General features: G+C 37.3%; 1 protein-coding gene across 5 annotated transcripts in view; it reads left to right on the top strand.

Annotated features, from left to right (window-relative positions):
* LOC136785906 (uncharacterized) overlaps window positions 1-18,371 on the top strand; it is a 47,206-nt gene that overhangs the window by 24,248 nt on the left and 4,587 nt on the right. For 4 of the 5 annotated variants that reach the window (XM_066747263.1, XM_066747264.1, XM_066747267.1 and 1 more), the window contains one exon: window positions 9,186-9,392. In XM_066747263.1, coding sequence (XP_066603360.1) covers window positions 9,214-9,392 — 179 coding nt within the window. In that variant the 5' untranslated portion in view covers window positions 9,186-9,213. The remainder of the gene's footprint in view (window positions 1-9,185; window positions 9,393-18,371) is intronic. The other variant, XM_066747265.1, reaches the window with a different exon arrangement.

The following is an 18,371-nucleotide window of genomic DNA, read 5'->3' as shown; positions in this document are numbered from 1 at the left end:
ACAGCATGAATATATATATATATATATATATATATATATCAAATATGAATAAAGAAATTATTTGATTCAAATAAATCTTCTTTCGAATATTGGCAATGAAACATTTTATATATAATCTCAACAAATATTCTTTAAATCGAATAAAATATAAAATAAAAGAGTGAATTTAATTTGATACAATAAAACAATTATTAAAAACCAACTAAAGCGTTTATTGCAAATATTGAAAGAAAAATCTATTAAATCCAAACAATTTTATTCATCTCTCGCAGATGCATGCAACGTTAAAAAAGTCGCAAGTTTCTCATGGAATTCTCCATTCATATTCCCAAAAAAAACAAACACGCGCTACTTTCGATAAGCTATCTTGGAATCGCTCTTAATATCCATCAGTATGACAATTTCATTTATCACAATAAACTAGCCATTAAATTTTTTACACTTTATCGCGATAATTTGCAGAACCGGATTGACTCGCTTTTGGTCGACCGTTTGCATCGAGTCATTCGTTGCAATAATTGAGTCATTTCTGTTTTTTCTTTCATATTTAGCATATAATTTTGACTCGAGTGAAAAAAGGTGAACGTATCACTACCAAAGGGGTCTTGTGTTTGAATTATTAGTCTCTTGTCCAGCAGAGCAGACGCGAGTTTCTAAATTGGGCGGGAAAGGAGCAAGTGTTATTTTTAGAGTTTTGTTTGTAAACTACGTGGACACAATGGCTGACATTGCACCGACCCTCGTCGTTGGCAGACGCGCTCCCGCCGAGGACTGCGACACTGCGAGGAGTGTATGGAGAAGGAACGAGAAGAGATAAGAGGGAGAAAAATCAACAGTTGCGAGTGGAATTGCCCATAGACACCTGAGAGCCCCCCCCAGAGCGTTCGGAGCGATCACAGCGTTGCTGCTCGATCGCCACTCGTGGATAATCATTGACGCGTATATAGAGACTTCTCTCTCCACTCGATTCCTTCCGAGGCAAAAAGTTTGACGAGGTGAAATTTCTTAAGCATTTTTCTTCGCGCGACACCAAATTAACCGATACTCCTACGAACTGTACCCACCTCGGCTTAATTACGCACGATGACGTCATCGCTTTACGCGTTCGATACGCGCTTCGCAAATATAACGGTTCTCGCGCGTTTCTTTTGGTCAGAACGCGCGGTTGAAAAAAAAATCCCCGCGTTTCCAGCGACGATCATTCGACGATCTTCGAGAAATAAATTTTTACAGTAACGTTAACTGTGTTTCTATTCAGATTTTTTGGTGTTGTTTCAGTATTGATCTGTACCACTCATTTTTTAACAAATTCAAACCTTATACGTGTATACAATATATATGCACACACACGTGACTGGAAAATGGTTTATCGTACTTTTTCCTTCATCGATTATTCTCCAGCCATCGATTCGTTTTTCTCCATTCCAGTATATTACTCGACTGGTTTTGCTCCTTGAAGGCTCGATCTCCAAACATCGTTTGTTTTCCTCCGTCGTGTATACATATAACTATATTGTTTCTGCAACGAATTTATCGAGTTTTCTTATATAGGTCTTTGGCTGAGCTGAGATATTGGCATCACGTCGGTTCGTCGGTTCGCTCATTTTTAATTTATTCCTTCATTAATCGCTGTGGTTTATGCAGGCTTGTTGTGCAATGAATCTGGTATTGGCAATTCCTTAAAAAGTCATTTACATTGTTGTAACACCTTGGGATGGAAAATCAGCTGTTTTGTAGCAGTCACTCTCGGAGATACCGAAGGACGTTTCACGAATATTTTATATGACTCGGTAAAGGCTTCTCTATAGAACAAACGGAGCTAAATAGGAGGAGAGTTGCAGTAGAAAACGATCGAGCTTGGGAATTAATAGGCAGCGACACGTTCAAGGATCGATCTGTCATTTTTCAAAGCTGTTAAAAGAGACTGCGCGAATATTGGCCAACAAGCCAGAACATCGCTGCGTTCCTCCTGCAGCTATTTCCAGACTGATCCTGTTGAAGCCACCAAAAAATATATGCAAAGTGAGAGGAACGTTTTGCTAAAAGGCGACGATCGATCAAACGAAACTTCAACAGCTCGTCTCTCTCCAATGTGCTAAATCAATTTTGTTAAATAAATTTTGCCAAATAACATCTTCTTCTTCTTGCAAACTAAATACATTAATTATTCTCTTACACGCTCTTTTTTCATCTCAACACAATGCTCCATTGTAAGCTTGCCAAATATCGAATATCTTTCTGCAAACTAAGCACATTAATTATATATTCTCTTGTGTGCTGCACTGTTTTTACGTTTAACCAATGGCCACACGCGAATCTCGCCAAACATCTTCATGCCAGGTTAAATTCATTAATTAGCCTCGATTCATTCAACGTTTGAAATTTCCTCGAAATTGCGCCAAACTCTTTATTAACGACTGCACTTACAGCTTATTTAGCTAATATGCAGCGCAATTGCTCCCCTAACGTACTTTGCACGCGTTAATTACTCGTCGAATTGCACAAATCGCAATTATTGTTCTCCAGACGGAACTTTGGAGTTTAATCGTTCACGATATTCTTAATGGCTGTATTTATTGTGCAATCGTCTTGTCAAATTTTTTTGTCAATTTAAACAAAGTAAATTGCAATGTTTTATTTATTTTGTTTTCAAGACACCAATCAAATTTCTTTATATACAATTAATTGTAATTTAATCAGTATCAAAAAGCAATTTACTTGGTTTCAAGGATTACTTGATGAAATTTAACTGTTTTTTAATAATAATCAATTTTCCTTATTAATCCTTCATTGGATGATTTTATCATTCAAATATTTAAACATTTATTCAGCTTTGTAACTCTGAATTCTGAAATTACAATAACTCACAATATCATTAATATTTTCATTAGTTATCTCAAAGAAGCATGATATGATTAAAACCTAAAGTTATTTTCTGAAATAAATAGAACTTGTGAAAACCGTAAATTACTTAATAAAACGTGTTGATACATTAGAAAATGCTCTGAAAATTACACGGTTCCATAAAGGGTGAATGTCTCTACCGCTTTTTTTGGAAACTTAAAATTGTTTTCCTTTCTCAAAAATTTACCACAAAATCCAGAGTGCTCGTTCAGGTATTTTTGTCGCGTGAAACTAAAGGCAAATATTCAACTGTCGCAATATTATCAAAGCAGGTAAATATGAATTTTTGCTTTGCGTTTAGTAAGCAGAGAACTTCCTAATGGAAACTATAAATCAATCGAAAGTATTTATGGTATGATAGTCTCACAGTTAAATAATCAAATTTCGGTTTGACCTGTTTTCCGTTTCTGCGGTTTGTTTTTAAACATTTTGCACGGTTTCTCTCGATAGTGATTTAAATTTTATGCAGACTTTTGAGTGGGGGGGGGGGGGGGCGTGTTTTCGGCTGAATTTTGTGACGAGGTCCGGGTGCATTGTGCCTGGGTATATTTTCACAAATTGAGAAACGGAAATAAACGAGGAGAAAAGTCTCCCCCACCAGTTTTTGGGTGCAGCAGGGGTCTGAGAGAGAGAGAGAGAGAGAGAGAGAGAGAGAGCGAGAGTGACTGTATGAGTGTAGTCGTCATTGGTGCCGCTTCCGCAGGACTTGGCAGCAAGCCACAAGTAGCTAGCGAGTCCCGTGAAGCAATCAACCAACGGAAAGTCAAAGTTGCACGTAAAATAATAGCTCACTTTACCATTTATCCATCGCACAAAAAAATTATTAAATCTTTCGTCTATCCGATCTTTGGCTATTACCCCCCCCCCCCCCCCCACCCTCCCCGCCAATCAGTAACCACATCCCTTGACACATTGTACTCATCAAAAAAACAATACAATAAAAATGCTAATTATCACTTTCTTAAAAATGTTCAAATTTATTACATTATTTTTATATTAAAAGCTTGAAAATGTATATAACGATAGAAAAAATATAGTTTATGCAAAGTTCAGTCTTTATTCCAGGTTCGATAGTTTCAAACGATACATGTATAATCGATTAACACTCTGAACGATTTCTTTAATGACTCATCGATTGGCAATTCCACGCATTCGATAAATCATCCATCCAAGCCTCTTCTCAGCCCGCTTTCGAATGTTTACTTCCTGCAGTCAACTCGCGAGTCAAAGTTAATCAATGACGATCTCTTATTCTTGTTTTTCTAGCCGCTTTCAAGACAAAATTTGCATTTTTAACAATATTTGCAAATATATGGATGATCGACGGTTAATTGGCCTATTGGTATCGGTCGATGAGAAAAAAATATACATTGACGTCAATTGGCACAGTTGCCAGTTGAAAATGGCACTTTCTTGCATTTCTCTCCTCTGCTTTCAGATGCGGAGCTTTGCAAAAATGTGTCACGCCCCATTTTTTCCGCCTTTTTTCCTCCCTCGTCCTCCTCCACTCAAGACGAATACCCGAGAGCCAATTTGCTCGTCGCTTATCCCTTGCTTTAGAACATTTTTAACGAGTGGAAAATAATTAGATACATATTCTCATAACAATAATCCAGAGTTAAACGAGGCGAAAATCACTCGTTTCTCGTTCGAGATGGTATTTCTATTGAAATTTAAAAATTCATCAGGTTCTCAACGGTAAAAGCTTCGGTGAGCATAAATTAGATAAGAGCGGGAAGTGGCGTGTATCCAACGACTTCTCGAAAGCTGCCGCCTGCCAATACGAGAATGAACATATGGTAAATCGGAACTATTGGAATAATTAATCAAGATTCAGGAACGAACGAGGAAAAAAGTGTTAAATTATTTGCAATTTTATCGAAATTGAGAGGAATGTTTGGGAAAAGTCTGGAGCGCGACAAAAAAAAAGGGATGAAAACAAGCGTGAACATTCGAGTGGGAGAGTTTTTGTATCAACGGTTGGATTTTTTTAAAAATAATCTGTATACGAGTAAAAATGAGTTGGCACGTGCTAATTCGACCATCAATTTTTTTTTTTTCGTGCACACTGTCGTTGATCCGTTCAATCACACGGAATCATCGATAAGCAGAAGAGTCGGGCTAAGAAAAATATTGCAGTAGACACTTTGACGTCAATCAATATACTGGTCGGCCATTGCGGAACGCTATACATGCTTTCTTTTTTTTTAAAACTCAGCCGCACCTTTCAGCAACTCACCAGTCTCGCGTGCAGCTTTAATGTTTCCGCGTAACAGCGAATTATGCTGATTCGCCCGTGCTAAAAGAAAATTCAAATTCGTTGCTTTAATTGAAATTCATTGGAAGGATCAACCTTTTCTACCTAACTTCTCATGCTGTCAAGTGAGTTTCACATTTTATTCTTCACCCTTCGACAAAGTCGACAAAAATATGTCATTCCTTTGAACTGTATCGTTTTTCCAGTAACTTGGCACCAAAGATTAATGAAATGGAATTGAAAAATTAAATTCGTTGATTTAATTGTAATTCATCGGAAGTATCGACTTTTTCTACTTAACTTCTCGTATTGTCGAGTGAGTTAAGTTTTTATTCTGGACCCTTTGACAAAGTGGACAAAAACATGAAATTCGTTCAAACTTGATCATTTTCCCAGTAATTTAGCAACGAAAGATTAATTAAATGAAATTGAAACTTGAATTTCGCTGGTTTAATTAAAATTGATCAGAAGCATCAGCCTTTTCCAAGTACTACTTGATACTGTTAAGAGTAAATTTAATTATCTTTTCAAGATTCTTTCTCAAAGTGGACAAAAATATGAAATTCGTCCGAGTCTTATCATCCTTAGCAGTAATTTTAGCAACGCGCGATAAATCAAACGGAATTGAAAATGTTATCTTAAAAAATTGATTCCTTAATCGTTTCGAGGAAGAGCTTAACGTACGACATTTCTAGCACGTAACGACAATTTATTTGCCATCGAAAAACCATATACCCCTTTTTTTTCATCTTACACAATTGTGTTCACCAAGAATCTTCCAACAAAGACCAATCAACGGAATTCGACGATGAGATAAGCCCGAAACAGAAAACTCCAAACTTATACCAAAATACACATCAACGGACAATGCTTATCGCTTATGCTGTCCTAATTGAATTTGTTTGTAGGAAAAATTGGTGCAATTATTTTTAACTCGAGGAAACTCTGAAACATTGTTCTGCGTGATTTAATTATCATATACGATGTTGTAGATTTTTTTCGTTAAGTACTTCTATAGAGTGCACGACGAATGAATATTGAAAGGTGTTTTTTGCGTTAATATATATCAGCGGTGAGAATCCTTTATATTTATGATACCAGCAATTTCCAGTAAATGCAGCATTAATATTAAAGTTTGTACAGAGTCACGCACACATATATAGTGGAAAGATGGAGCGCATTGGGCTTTACGTATGGAAAGGCTGTGCGCGCGCGACCGGCTAAAGGATTTAATTTATTAGATGTGCCGCGTCTCACTATTTGTTGCTAAATATAAATTTATCTTAGGAGAGAGTGAATATACGGGGAAGTCACGTTATAACTCCAAAAATAAATGGATAGTCGTGGAGGGGAGATGCTCCCGCCTGTTTGCCCGCTGCTTGCTGCCTGTGTGCTACACTTTTATCGGGGTCATGCCACTTTTCTTTTTCCCTTCTTTCTTTCCCTTTCGCATGCAAATCGAATAAACTTTCATCCAGCATCCACTTTTCCAGATCCATTAAAAATTGCAGCTGACTGCGGGTGTACGGAAAGAGAGCGTTCGTATCTCGATTAAAAAGACGATTCCTTTTTTGCCCCACGATCTGCTTCGGAGCCGTCCGGATCAATTTCGTTTTATCGATCTTACGTCATTTTATATTCCTAATACGTAATGAGCAAAAAACTAAAGTTATGTCAGAACGTTCATCAGGATTTACGTCCTCCCAATACTCATCAGGATTTGCATGAATAAGGAATCCCCCGCTATTTTGCAATTTAACTCACCGATGCTTTATAAATAATTAATCGCTAAATAAGTTTTCCCGATAAATTCTTCGATTAACGGAAACGTACACCTCCCCACCCCCCCCCCCCCCCTAATGTTACGTAACACTTTTTTTCAACGCTCAAGCTCGAACGTCCAAAATGCAGCGGAGGATCGTTTATTTTTCTTCTCTCTGTCCAAGCAAGAGACGAGTGTGTGACGCTATGCAGTTTTACGTGGGTGTGCTTTATATTTTTTGCGCAAAAATTTTTTACCGCGCCAGAGAAGCGTGCGTTCTATGATAAATTAGCGAAAACGTGACGAATGTTATCTATCTGGAATATCGAAACGAGCAGCTCTTGGATTCTGATATTATTTAACGGAGTGTGGATACAAAAATGTTCGAGATTGAAATAAATTTTATGCTGAATATTAACAATAAAATGCTGTATTTAATTTCCATCGTAATACTTCGTTCTGTCAAATTAAATTTGATATATTTTGGAATAAAAGTGAATTTGGTTAAAGTAATATTCATCGAGGCTGAGAGAAAAATATTATATCACGATTATTCGGAGCAAGATTAATCGAATGAAATAATTTCGTTATCCTGTAGCGTTTTAAGGCCATTATCTAATATAAGCCTCGAGAGCCAATGGAATGAATCGGTTGAACGACGACGCGATCGAAGAAAAAGTCGGTAGTTACCAGCAATTTGATCGACATTAGCGCGATATTCGATTTAGGAAATGGTCCAGTCGAGCGTGAAGTTTTGCGCATGGTCAATTTTCAGGATTAATCGTTGTTGTAACGTCATCACGGCCAATTAGCAAGTTTCGCTTCCTGGTGTGCGTCAATATATCCCGCGGAAGTCCCCGCAGCGTCAGCGTCACGGCACATTCGGCTAGACCAGCTAGCAAGAGAGCGTGATTCACGTTCATCGTATAATAATAATAATATTTGTACGGGACTCGATTCTTTCATAACGCAATGTCTGCGACTGGCCGAACGATCATCGTCTTGTCGGCCGTCCAATATCTTTTTCCACTTGCTTATTCCACTTTGCGCGCGCGATGATGCTGCATCAATAAGGTGGCTCCCCCTTTAGACATCTGTCCTATATATATATATATACTCTGGTCAGGCATGTTTTATAAACGAATTCTTGCTGTATAATTAAACGAATAATGCTGAAATGTCGAATAATTGTTGAAGAATAATGAAAAATATACATTTCACTTTTATATTTTCTTCGGATTTCATTCTGTTATACTCGTATTGTTTTACTTGATTTTAAATAATTTGTATTCTTCACTCGAGTTTTTTATTTGTGAGTCAATTAAAAATACTCTATTAATTTACGAATGGTTTTTTAGTTTATATCTACAGAAACGGGAAAAAGATATTACCTTTTTTCATTTAATTAATTATGCTTCTATTTAAAACATCTGGTGAAAATGCAGTTCCTTGCTCTGTTCATTTATTCCCTATATTAATAATATTAATTAGGAATTTTATCAAGTTTTATTAAACGATATTCAACGAAATGTATAAAATATTTAATATTGCTTGAAATATTGAAGGAGAACTACGCATTGCCGTCATGAATTATTCCAATCCCTATGCAGTACGTAGTACAGAGAAAGAGCAGAACACGGACGACCTGCCATTTTCGGCGAGACGTTAACGGGAATCCCTTTACGAATTCGCATAGTAATTATTTGCGTAAAAGGAGATCGCGTGGCTCGTAGTAGGAGTTTAATTTATGCACGTTTTTTCCCCCTTTGGTTTTAGTCGCATAATTCTGAGCAGGCAGTGGTCAAATTTAGTAAAAGGAAAATTTTCTACTTTGCGAAAGTGTGGTGCTCAAAACATTGCTACTATTATTATATTATATTACACAATAAGATATTTCTCTAGCAGCGCTCAGCATATAAAATAGTGTAATTACACTATAGCATATATAATACACTTACTATAAACATTATCATATTTAATCGAATCTTGAACCATTAATTTTTAATAATTTACATATAATTTAAGTACTTTTATTATTCGTTACAAATATAATTTTTTCTCATATAATCTCTTTTACCACGTTCACAACTCTATAATTAAATAAATATGATAATTTTGCAATACTCGAGTAACACGAAATCTCCTATATATGCTACCCTTATAAAAAGCTATCTGTATATAATTGATGCAGATTTCTATAATTAAGCAATATATGACTAATGAATAAATAATGTTGTTATTTTGATTGGTTTGTTTGTTCAGGACAGTCGTGAGGTTGCATCATTTATGAATGGACGGAGATGCTCGGGGGCTTGCAGGCGAGGGTCTGGATCTCGGGGGTTTGGAAGGATGGTGGAACGAGCCAGGAATCGCTGCCTGGAGTCTCGTTCTCTTCGGTTCTATCGTTCTCAATGCCATCCTCTTACTCGCCTTCCTCTTTCGCCCTGGACTTCGTACCATTTCCAACAGGTAAACCATTCACCGGAATTACACTGCAGTCTCCAACCAATTCCCTACGTCTGAAATATCAGCCGCGAATATTTCAAGCGTTCGATCGATAAATTTCTAGTTTAAAATTTCAACGATCGACGTGGCACTCGATTTCCTGTTAAGTCGCGCCTACACTAACATGTGCGAACGTCTTGCAAAGGCCAATGAAATTGCAAATAAAATGTTGGCAAACCTTGTACATTTTAATCGTGGAGAAAAATTCTCAAGCAAGAAATGCAATTTGAAATTTCATACAGAGTTCGATGGTTAAAACGCTGGAAAATATAGATGCAAGTAGACCACTATCTCTGATGCGATTATTATTATTAGTTATGAAAATTTTGCACAAGGCCTGTTTCGACGCAAATGATAAGAGTTTTTTAATATCTCTTATGTTACACGCAGGTGCTATTATTGTATATCTATTCTCTGGCTCGTTTTAACACATTGCAATTAGGAAATGAGAATTCCAGTTGATCGAAACTATGCTTATTTTTTAAAAAGAAGAATATTCGTTAGCCGACGACAAAGGTTTTTTAATAGAAAAAAAGGGTTTCCGTTTTCCAACGCGAATGTTTCAATACGCATTTCTTACGATATTTTCGTACTATTACAATTGTCATACACCACGATTTATTTAAAAAATTTAAGAAAAAAATCGCAATGGACTTGTTTTTAACTGTCGGATCATCCTGCATATTAGGTGGACACTGGAAATTGTAACTTTCAGTTTTTTATATAAAATGATATTAAAATATAAAAGAGAAATACTGTGCTCAGGTCTCCGCTTCACACAATAAATTCAAGCAAAATTATTATACTTAATCGTATATTCAAGCTAAGGAATCAGTTAAAGCAAAAAATTATGTAAAATTTCATGTTTTTGTTGTGCACGCACACACAGCCACCTTTACACCGTATAAGTAAGTACGAGTAGCGTACGTTGACTCGTTTGACGCGGTGGATCCTTTGTCTCTGTACGTCGACAGGACGTAAAATTGACCGTGCGTGATTTGTCCATTGCACATCGAACCAATTGCCTTCCTCTCGAAGGTCGCTCTAACGTCGAAAGAGCAATTGTAATATCGTAAATCCTACGTGTTTACTCCCTTTAAAACCTTCTGCTCTCTTACCGAACTTTGGAATTTTAATCTTTTCGCCGATAAAACTTTCACATCTCGATCGAAAACGCGAAACTCGATCAGAATCAAACGTTTCCCAACTTGGAACGTTAAATTGATATTTTCTTGTTTCTCCTTTTGTATTTACTATGTATAGTATGTTCTCTTATCTCGTAGCAGAAACTCGATATAGGACGGGATACCCCCCTTTATATAAATGAAATCAATTTTTTATTCTTCTTCTTCCGCCTCCGCGTTGAGTTGTTTTGGTATCGTTATCTAGCTTCTAAAATGGTAATAATTTGTACAGATAAAACTTCTCCCACGAGTGCAAAGCTGCAAAGTTACGAGGAATTAATCTGTGAAATTTTTAACGATCCGATTGTGTGGCGCGAAGGTCGCGAGTGACGCTGCAATTTTCGTTATGCTATATATATAGTTTATATTATATAGGGTAAACGGATGGGGGAAAAAATCGATGACTCTTGGAAAGAATGGCGAAATGCAAGGAGAAGTTGGACAGGTTTTTCATAATGATATGCCAACATGCACGCTTCCTTATTTCTTTCCATGAAATGTGTAATCGCTGCTGTATGGAAACCCGGAAACCTTTATTGTAACCGAGTACACATATTATGAATGAGTTATGCTCTCTGCTTCGCTTTTTCCACTTTCGTACAGCAAAGTCCGTTAATTAAACCGCGAGCGATCCATGCAATCGGCACTCCTTTTTAATCTTGCACCTTTGTCAATATTGTTTGCTACCTTTATTAACCTTCATTAAGCGTTAATTAAGCAGTATTTTAGCTAAATTATACGAGTATCTTTCTCATTACCGAAAAAACTTGGATAATATTAAACGAGCAAAAGGGATCGCTTCGTCTTTTTGATATAAATATTGTTTTTTTTTTATCGTACAAAAATTCTTAACGCGTACTCTCTGCTGTGTATTAAAATCAAAAAAGCTCCGATAAGATTAAAATGAACAAAGGAATCGATTTATCTTACTAAATGTTGCTATTAATATTGTACAAAAATTCTTGACGTACATTTACATTTTAGAGTCAGAAAATTCAACATTGATTGGCGTTTAAACATTTTGATTTATTTTCGTATGTAGACTTTTTTTATTATAGGAACAGTGTATTGGTAAAATTATAAACGAGTTGGAAGAATTTGTTAATTTGATTTGCAGCTTGCTCGCAGTAGGTATAGGAGGTTCAAGAAAATTCATCGTGGAGTGATAAATTTAAGACTGATGTTTAACTACATGGGCGTTCGCTAATCTATCATATAAATAGTACATATAGGTGTGCGTAATATATAATATATGAATATAATAGTATACACGAAAACAGGTGGTCGTTTTGGCAGAGCAGAGTTATTTGCACGACAATGGCAAGAAAAATAGCTGGGATCCAACTGAGAGATTTATGACTGCTCACCGTTATACTTACTCATTCAATAAGTCTGTAAAACTTGCTTTTAAATACATACATATATACGTGACTAAATTTTTTCCATAGGAAAAAGATAAAGGTAAATTCGTTATCCCCCCTTGGATTATCAGTTGACATTAGAATTTTCTGTTTATTTTGTTTGCCATCAATCAGAAATAAAACTGCAACAATAAATCAATATCAGCAAGCGATCATTTATTTATATTTCTCGAAACGAGACATTACACTATCTTCCTTTGTTTATTTACGTTGTTAGCTTCAACTTTTACCGCGAGCGGCTACCGTCAGTTTTTGTTTATCTTTCGCAAGTCTTGCAAATTTTTTAATACTGGACAGTTTTGGGTCACGAATCTGTGGTTTGGGAGCGACTATAAAGTCTGCCTGAAAACGAAACGTATAGCTATACGTTAGGTATACTTGAAAATGTGACATTACACTATCTGTTTCTCTCTGTTTATGTTTCGCAATTGTTGCAAATTTTCGAAAACGGTCAATCTTGGGCCACGAATCTGTTTCTGGTGTCAACTATAAAATCCACTGAATAACGGAGTGTACGGTCACGTTAAATATTACTCTGTACTCTTAACCCCTAATACCTCACATTTCTTGAATCTATAGATCCTCTTCTTGAGAAGAAGAAAATAACCGTTATTTTTTCGACATTTCCTCTGAAACTTTCACACGCAAGCAGTTTTAATTTTTGTCCATCGGAACTTACGAGTTTTGTCGAGTCGGAAATAAATAGAGTGTATCCAGGTTTGTACGAGTGTGTGTGTGAGAGAGAAAATCTTTGAGCGTCCGCCAGTCACCCGGAGGTCGCGTGTGCAGCTGCTCTTTGATCTGCCCACTGACAGAAGGCAGAAAAACCATGAATGAAGTCACTGTCTGGCAGAGTACGTAATTGCTGGCCGAGAAGAGTGACGAATGATGAGACGAGCAATTTTGCAATCATTCAAATCGATGACGACCGCGAATGCTTGGAAACGCGCTCCCTCGGCTCCTCGCTAGCCACCGCGACCGAAGCGCCGTGTCTTCGTCTCTCTCTTTCTCTCTCTCTCTCTCCCTCTGCTGCCATTTTCTCATATTACGCCCGTCCGTTATAATTACCGTTGAAAAAAATATCTCCGCCATCCGTAAAATCACCTCCGAATTTTAACGACCGAAAGCCTCGTTTTGATGGCCGGTAGAAATTCGCAGTGAAAAAACGAGATCGATGAAATTAAAAGTCGATCCCAGCTAATTGCAATCAGCTGAGAGAGAAGCGAAGGATCGAAAAAGTGAGAAAAAACTTGGCGATAGGATCACGCGATAGATTAGAATTAACCTTTCGATCTTCCAACTCTATTTTTGGATTTAGAAGCCTGTAGCTCGTTTGTTCGAACCAATTATCCTGCCATATATTTCTCACCGCTGGATCATCTAGACATCTGGGAGTCGTATTTCATTTTTACGAGCTTATTGCAAGTACTCGTTATTGCGTTTGGGAAATTTCGATTAGCCATGTCCGAAAAAGTTCTGCAAAACTGCATTACGATGTCACTGCCTCCTCGCGATGATTTATTCACCTCTGCGCATTCATTTTCCGGAAATTTAATAAAACTCGATTATTGTCGCTCTTGTATGTGCGCAACAGGGGGGAAGCGTTATAAATGTTGCAGTTGATTGCTTCCCAATTCTAGCACTTTTACACGTTAAATTATTAATATTTTTCACACGATTAATATTGCGGGATTTTTCTCAAATATATACACGGAGGAAGTTTTGATAAAGTAATATTGATTTTTTCTCTTCTTCTATATATCCTCAAAGATTTTATCAGACGTGCTAGATAGACTGTAGGGAAAGCTGGTCAAAGTCAGGTCCTCGCAATTTTCTCCATCCCGTTGAAAAGTTTTTCACATTTTCAATTTTTGTCAGGACCCAGAGTCGTTCGTTGAAACACAAGGGGAAGATAAAAGATTCGTTTGATAGGATAGTATTAAATTGACTTGTAGAGAATACATCAGGTAGTATGATTTGAAGGTAAAGTGAGATGTATTCTTAGCTTCTGTGTATGTGTGTGTGTGTATTTATGTGCGTAGGATAAAATAATTCGTAAGCAATGCATGGAATGAATAAGTATCTTCAACTTGATGTTTATTAATGCAGTCATACTAACTTTGAGCATGAACTATTATTAACCGTTTGGTTAAGGTGTCTGGGCCAAACAAAGCAATGATATAGGTACGAATCGTCCAAAGATGCTTGGCTAAAAATTAAAATTACACACTTTCAAGATGTCGCAGAACAATATTTGATAATCCACTAATTATAATCTGAATTTATCTGATTTGCAATTGTATTTTATTCTCAAGATAATTCGTAGTACGATTGCAAATGCGTTTGATAAACTTTTTATTATACTCATGTGTGATGTAAAATATAGGACAATGACTAGCGATGACGTTTCGTACTTTGGAGTATAAAATTCGTAGGCAGTCTGATGCATACCTATCTAAAACTACTGACCGGTGAACGCGCAGAGTCCAAAGTCCAGTGAACAAAAAATCTGTCACTTTTTTCTATCTCGAATGAAAGGATTTTTAAAAAGACCACCCTATTCGTTCGATGATCGAAAAATTATTCAAAAAATTAATATTTGCCCGAAACAAAGAATCGAGTGTTCAATTTAATAATTCAGATACACCTCGCGTGAAATTATGCAAAATTTTATGTATAATAGAAATTTTTCAAGCTATCAGAGGGATCTCATCTCATATTTCTCTTTGATATTGAGCTTTCCCATTCACCATTAGCAATTGGTGAAGATATTAAGGTTAAAGTATTATTTCGACATGATTGAATTCCTTTTAGATTTAGCATGAAAAGTAGAAAGCGTAATGCACGTGGAATGTGCATTAATCGCTCAGAGCTTTAAAGTCAATTAGAGATTCGCACTTGCAAATATGGAACGGATAATGAGAGTGCTTTATAATCAGCTATTAACAACAGCAAACGCCTGACCCGTTACACGTAACAGCGGCGTTACTAAATTTAATATTCCACTGGCTGCAAAAACTTTTTTCTGCAGTACACAGAGAAAAGTGCTCCAAGTGAAATCATGGATATTTTTAATTTTATTTTCTCCCCACACTATCGACACGCTGAGAAAAACTTTACATCGATTCTTGAAATTTACCCATTAATATATTTTCGATATCTCTAAAAATACTTTATTCCAGTTAATTACAATAATGTTAATTATCTCGACGGATTAATTACTGGTACATTTTTTTTAAGCTCGAGAAGATTAATCTCGATTGAAAACGTTCGTAATTGTTGTTGTTCGAAACTCAAGTAGAGCGGTTATCCATGGAATATTTGACGTGGCTTGAGCGAAACTGGCAAAAGCATCCTGTCTGTTCCTTAATTTGGCACACGGTCGACGCCTCGTTACACGTTGACGTTGATATGGCGTTTCCGTCCAGACTACGTAGTCGGCAAGATTTTCGGTTAAACACCTGCGTCAAGCTCGGGGCTATTTACAGGTCAATTAATAAATAGACTCTCGTTTTTTCCTCTCTCTCTCTCTCTCACACACACACACACACACACACACACAGGAAATCTAACCTTACGTCACACAAATAAGCTTCACAAACAAAAGTAAAACACAATCGCGTTGCAATTTCGGCACACAACGGTTAATTCGCTGTCCATATGTATCATTCCATTTTAATGAAACTCTTTCCTTTTGAAACATTCATTAAATTAATGCTCACTGAAGAGTTTTAGCGAAGAGAGCACTGTTTATTGGGGACACTTTTAAGCTGTAGGTTAAAATTTGAAATCTGGTATGTGGCATTGGTTCGCAATGTATAAGGGAATAACGGAAATCGGAAGAATCGACTCGAAATTGACACGATTGCAGGTACCTAATCATGGAAAAGTGGAACGACGTTAATCCGAGCGGTATTTCGATTTTTGCGAGCTGACGTCAGCCAGTTCGTTTTGAGTGAGCGTCGCCGATGCTGAGGTGCCCCACGAGAGTAACTTTTATTTTGATGGACGGGGTAAACAGTTGGCTATATTCCGCGCGCGTCTCTAAAATGCAGTTCGTATACACGCACGACAGCCGCCCCTCGCGGAGATTACTGTAATCTTCGCGCTTTACCGAATACGGTCGGTGTTCCTATTATACTTTTATCGATCCTCTTTTTACACCGTTCGGTGGAGAAAAAGAACGAACAAACAATCACGGAATACTTCGCACGATAAAAATGTTGTTTCAATGAAAAAGGCTGAAATATTATTATTGGAAATACGAAGACACGAGGCTATACACGGACCAAAGCCTTTGTTTTGCAGTTTCGTATTATTCGAATGATGCCACGAGGCCAAGTGGAAGTCAAAGTTTTATCAACGACGGATTCGGATGTCTTGGTAGTAGCATCGATATGAATTGACGCGTGTCGAAAACATCGAAACGATTTAGCGTTGCTTTGGTCCATTCCCTGGAATATTTCCGTTGCTATGATGGCTGGGGGGAGTGGGGGTTAGTGGTAAAAGCGCGTAAACATTCGTCTTGATCGAAATAAGTCCAGAAGAAGAAGAGATCTCGAGGAATTAGTCGAGATGCTCCATCAACCGAAATGTTCTGCAAGAAAATTACTGCACATGTGAGAGAACTTGAGAAATTGATTTGCCGGGTATGACTGAGGGGATTATGGTACTCGGCGGTAAAAGAAAAGTCCCTTTATTTCCTTTTTATCTTAGTGTGGGACAGTTTTGCCGTTTTTCTGAAGGAAAAAGAGAGTTTTAGTCCTGCGGCGTTACGATTTCAAGACGATAATGGCATTCGGTGTCCTCGCGACAGTACTATAAGGAACCGAAGGTCGCGTGAAAACAATACTCGCTTTTTACGAAGTTGCTTATGCAAAGACTAACCAGTATATTTGCTGACCTTGAGTCAACTTCCTTCTGCGCGAGGGCTTTTTTTCCTTGGCTCCCCCTCTACAATAACCCTCCGATGTTTCTTTTGCGGATTTTGCGTTGTTAGAATCGATCGAGCGTTAAGGGATGAAAGAAGAGAAAACGTGACGCTGGAAATCCTGATAATCTTGACGAAATAGGCGACAGATGTCTCTCCTCACTCCTGTCCCCCACCCCTCGTCCCTATATATATATATATATATATATATAACTTTTGTGGAACGCCTTTTTGTGAGAAAATCGCACCTGAACCATCCTCGTTAATCTTTCCTCGATCGTTATCCATACGATTTCTAAATATAATTTGTCTCCTCCGCTTATCGACTCTATTGTCACATTTCCAAATTTATAAAGAGAAATAATAAACCAGCACTATGTTTGCACTCGGTTTGAGAATAATCGAATGTAACGATTTGGTGAACTAGAAGTTGAGAATGGTCGAAACTAAGCAGACTTCTAATTCCGTAGTATACGAATCTGCATCACAATGGCGATATTTGCGCACTTCTAAGAAACAAGCAACTCTCGCGGGCTATAACCTACATTCTCGCTTCACAAACTATTCCACCTTGCTCGAATTTCTTTATCCTGAACGATATTCCTGCGCTACGATATTTGATCAAATCACTGTCGACTCGTAAAAAAAAGATTAAAGCATTGATTTGAAAATATTGCGAAAACGATGGGAAATTCTTAGCTTTGAGCTGTAGAAAAATCTAAATCGACTCCGGTACTCTCTTCGTGACAGTCCCGTAAGCAAAAGTGGGTCGAGAATTGAATTTCTTACCATGTATCCGTCTATGCGCTCTCGGGGCGAGCACAGCCGATATTTCCCGAAAATCTACACTTTTTGGCATCTACCATTTTTCCACGTCAAACGCCAATACTTTCGATAAAATGAAAAGCGTAAAACTCCCAGACTCCGAACGTCATTTCCATGCGAAATCACGCACCACGAAAATCCAAATTTAAACTTTGCTATAGCAGCGCGCGCGAGACCTAATAAGATACTACCACGAATAAAGAGAATGAGAAACTGTAAACAACCACCGACCGTTAAAATATAGCGCAATAAAAATCAAGCGAAGCCCAACCGAAATCTGTTCTCAACTTTATCAATGCAAAATACACTAAGAATACACATAGACGTTCGCTGCAGTGAAATAAACTCGAGAATAACAACTGGATTGAATTATAAATTGAAAGTAACGACTAACAAATCACGGACTGAAAGTTGCTATACCATCGAGATAATACTGCAATCCTTAGAAGAGGTTCTTCGCTGGAATAAAACATGAAGCATAGAATAACAGTGAAGTGAGAGAGCCAATGAAAATGTACTCCCAGATTAGCACGCTGAAATATTATGACGCGGCTAACAGAATTTGTCGCAAAAAAAACCAAAA

This window comes from Prorops nasuta, unplaced genomic scaffold (genome assembly GCF_024137725.1).
Source record: "Prorops nasuta isolate Cenicafe-Biocafe unplaced genomic scaffold, Cenicafe_Pnas_1.2 PNAS00003, whole genome shotgun sequence".
Classification (NCBI taxonomy): domain Eukaryota; kingdom Metazoa; phylum Arthropoda; class Insecta; order Hymenoptera; family Bethylidae; genus Prorops; species Prorops nasuta.
The sequence above is the reverse complement of the archived record's forward strand: the minus strand, read 5'-3'. Positions and strand labels throughout refer to the sequence as shown.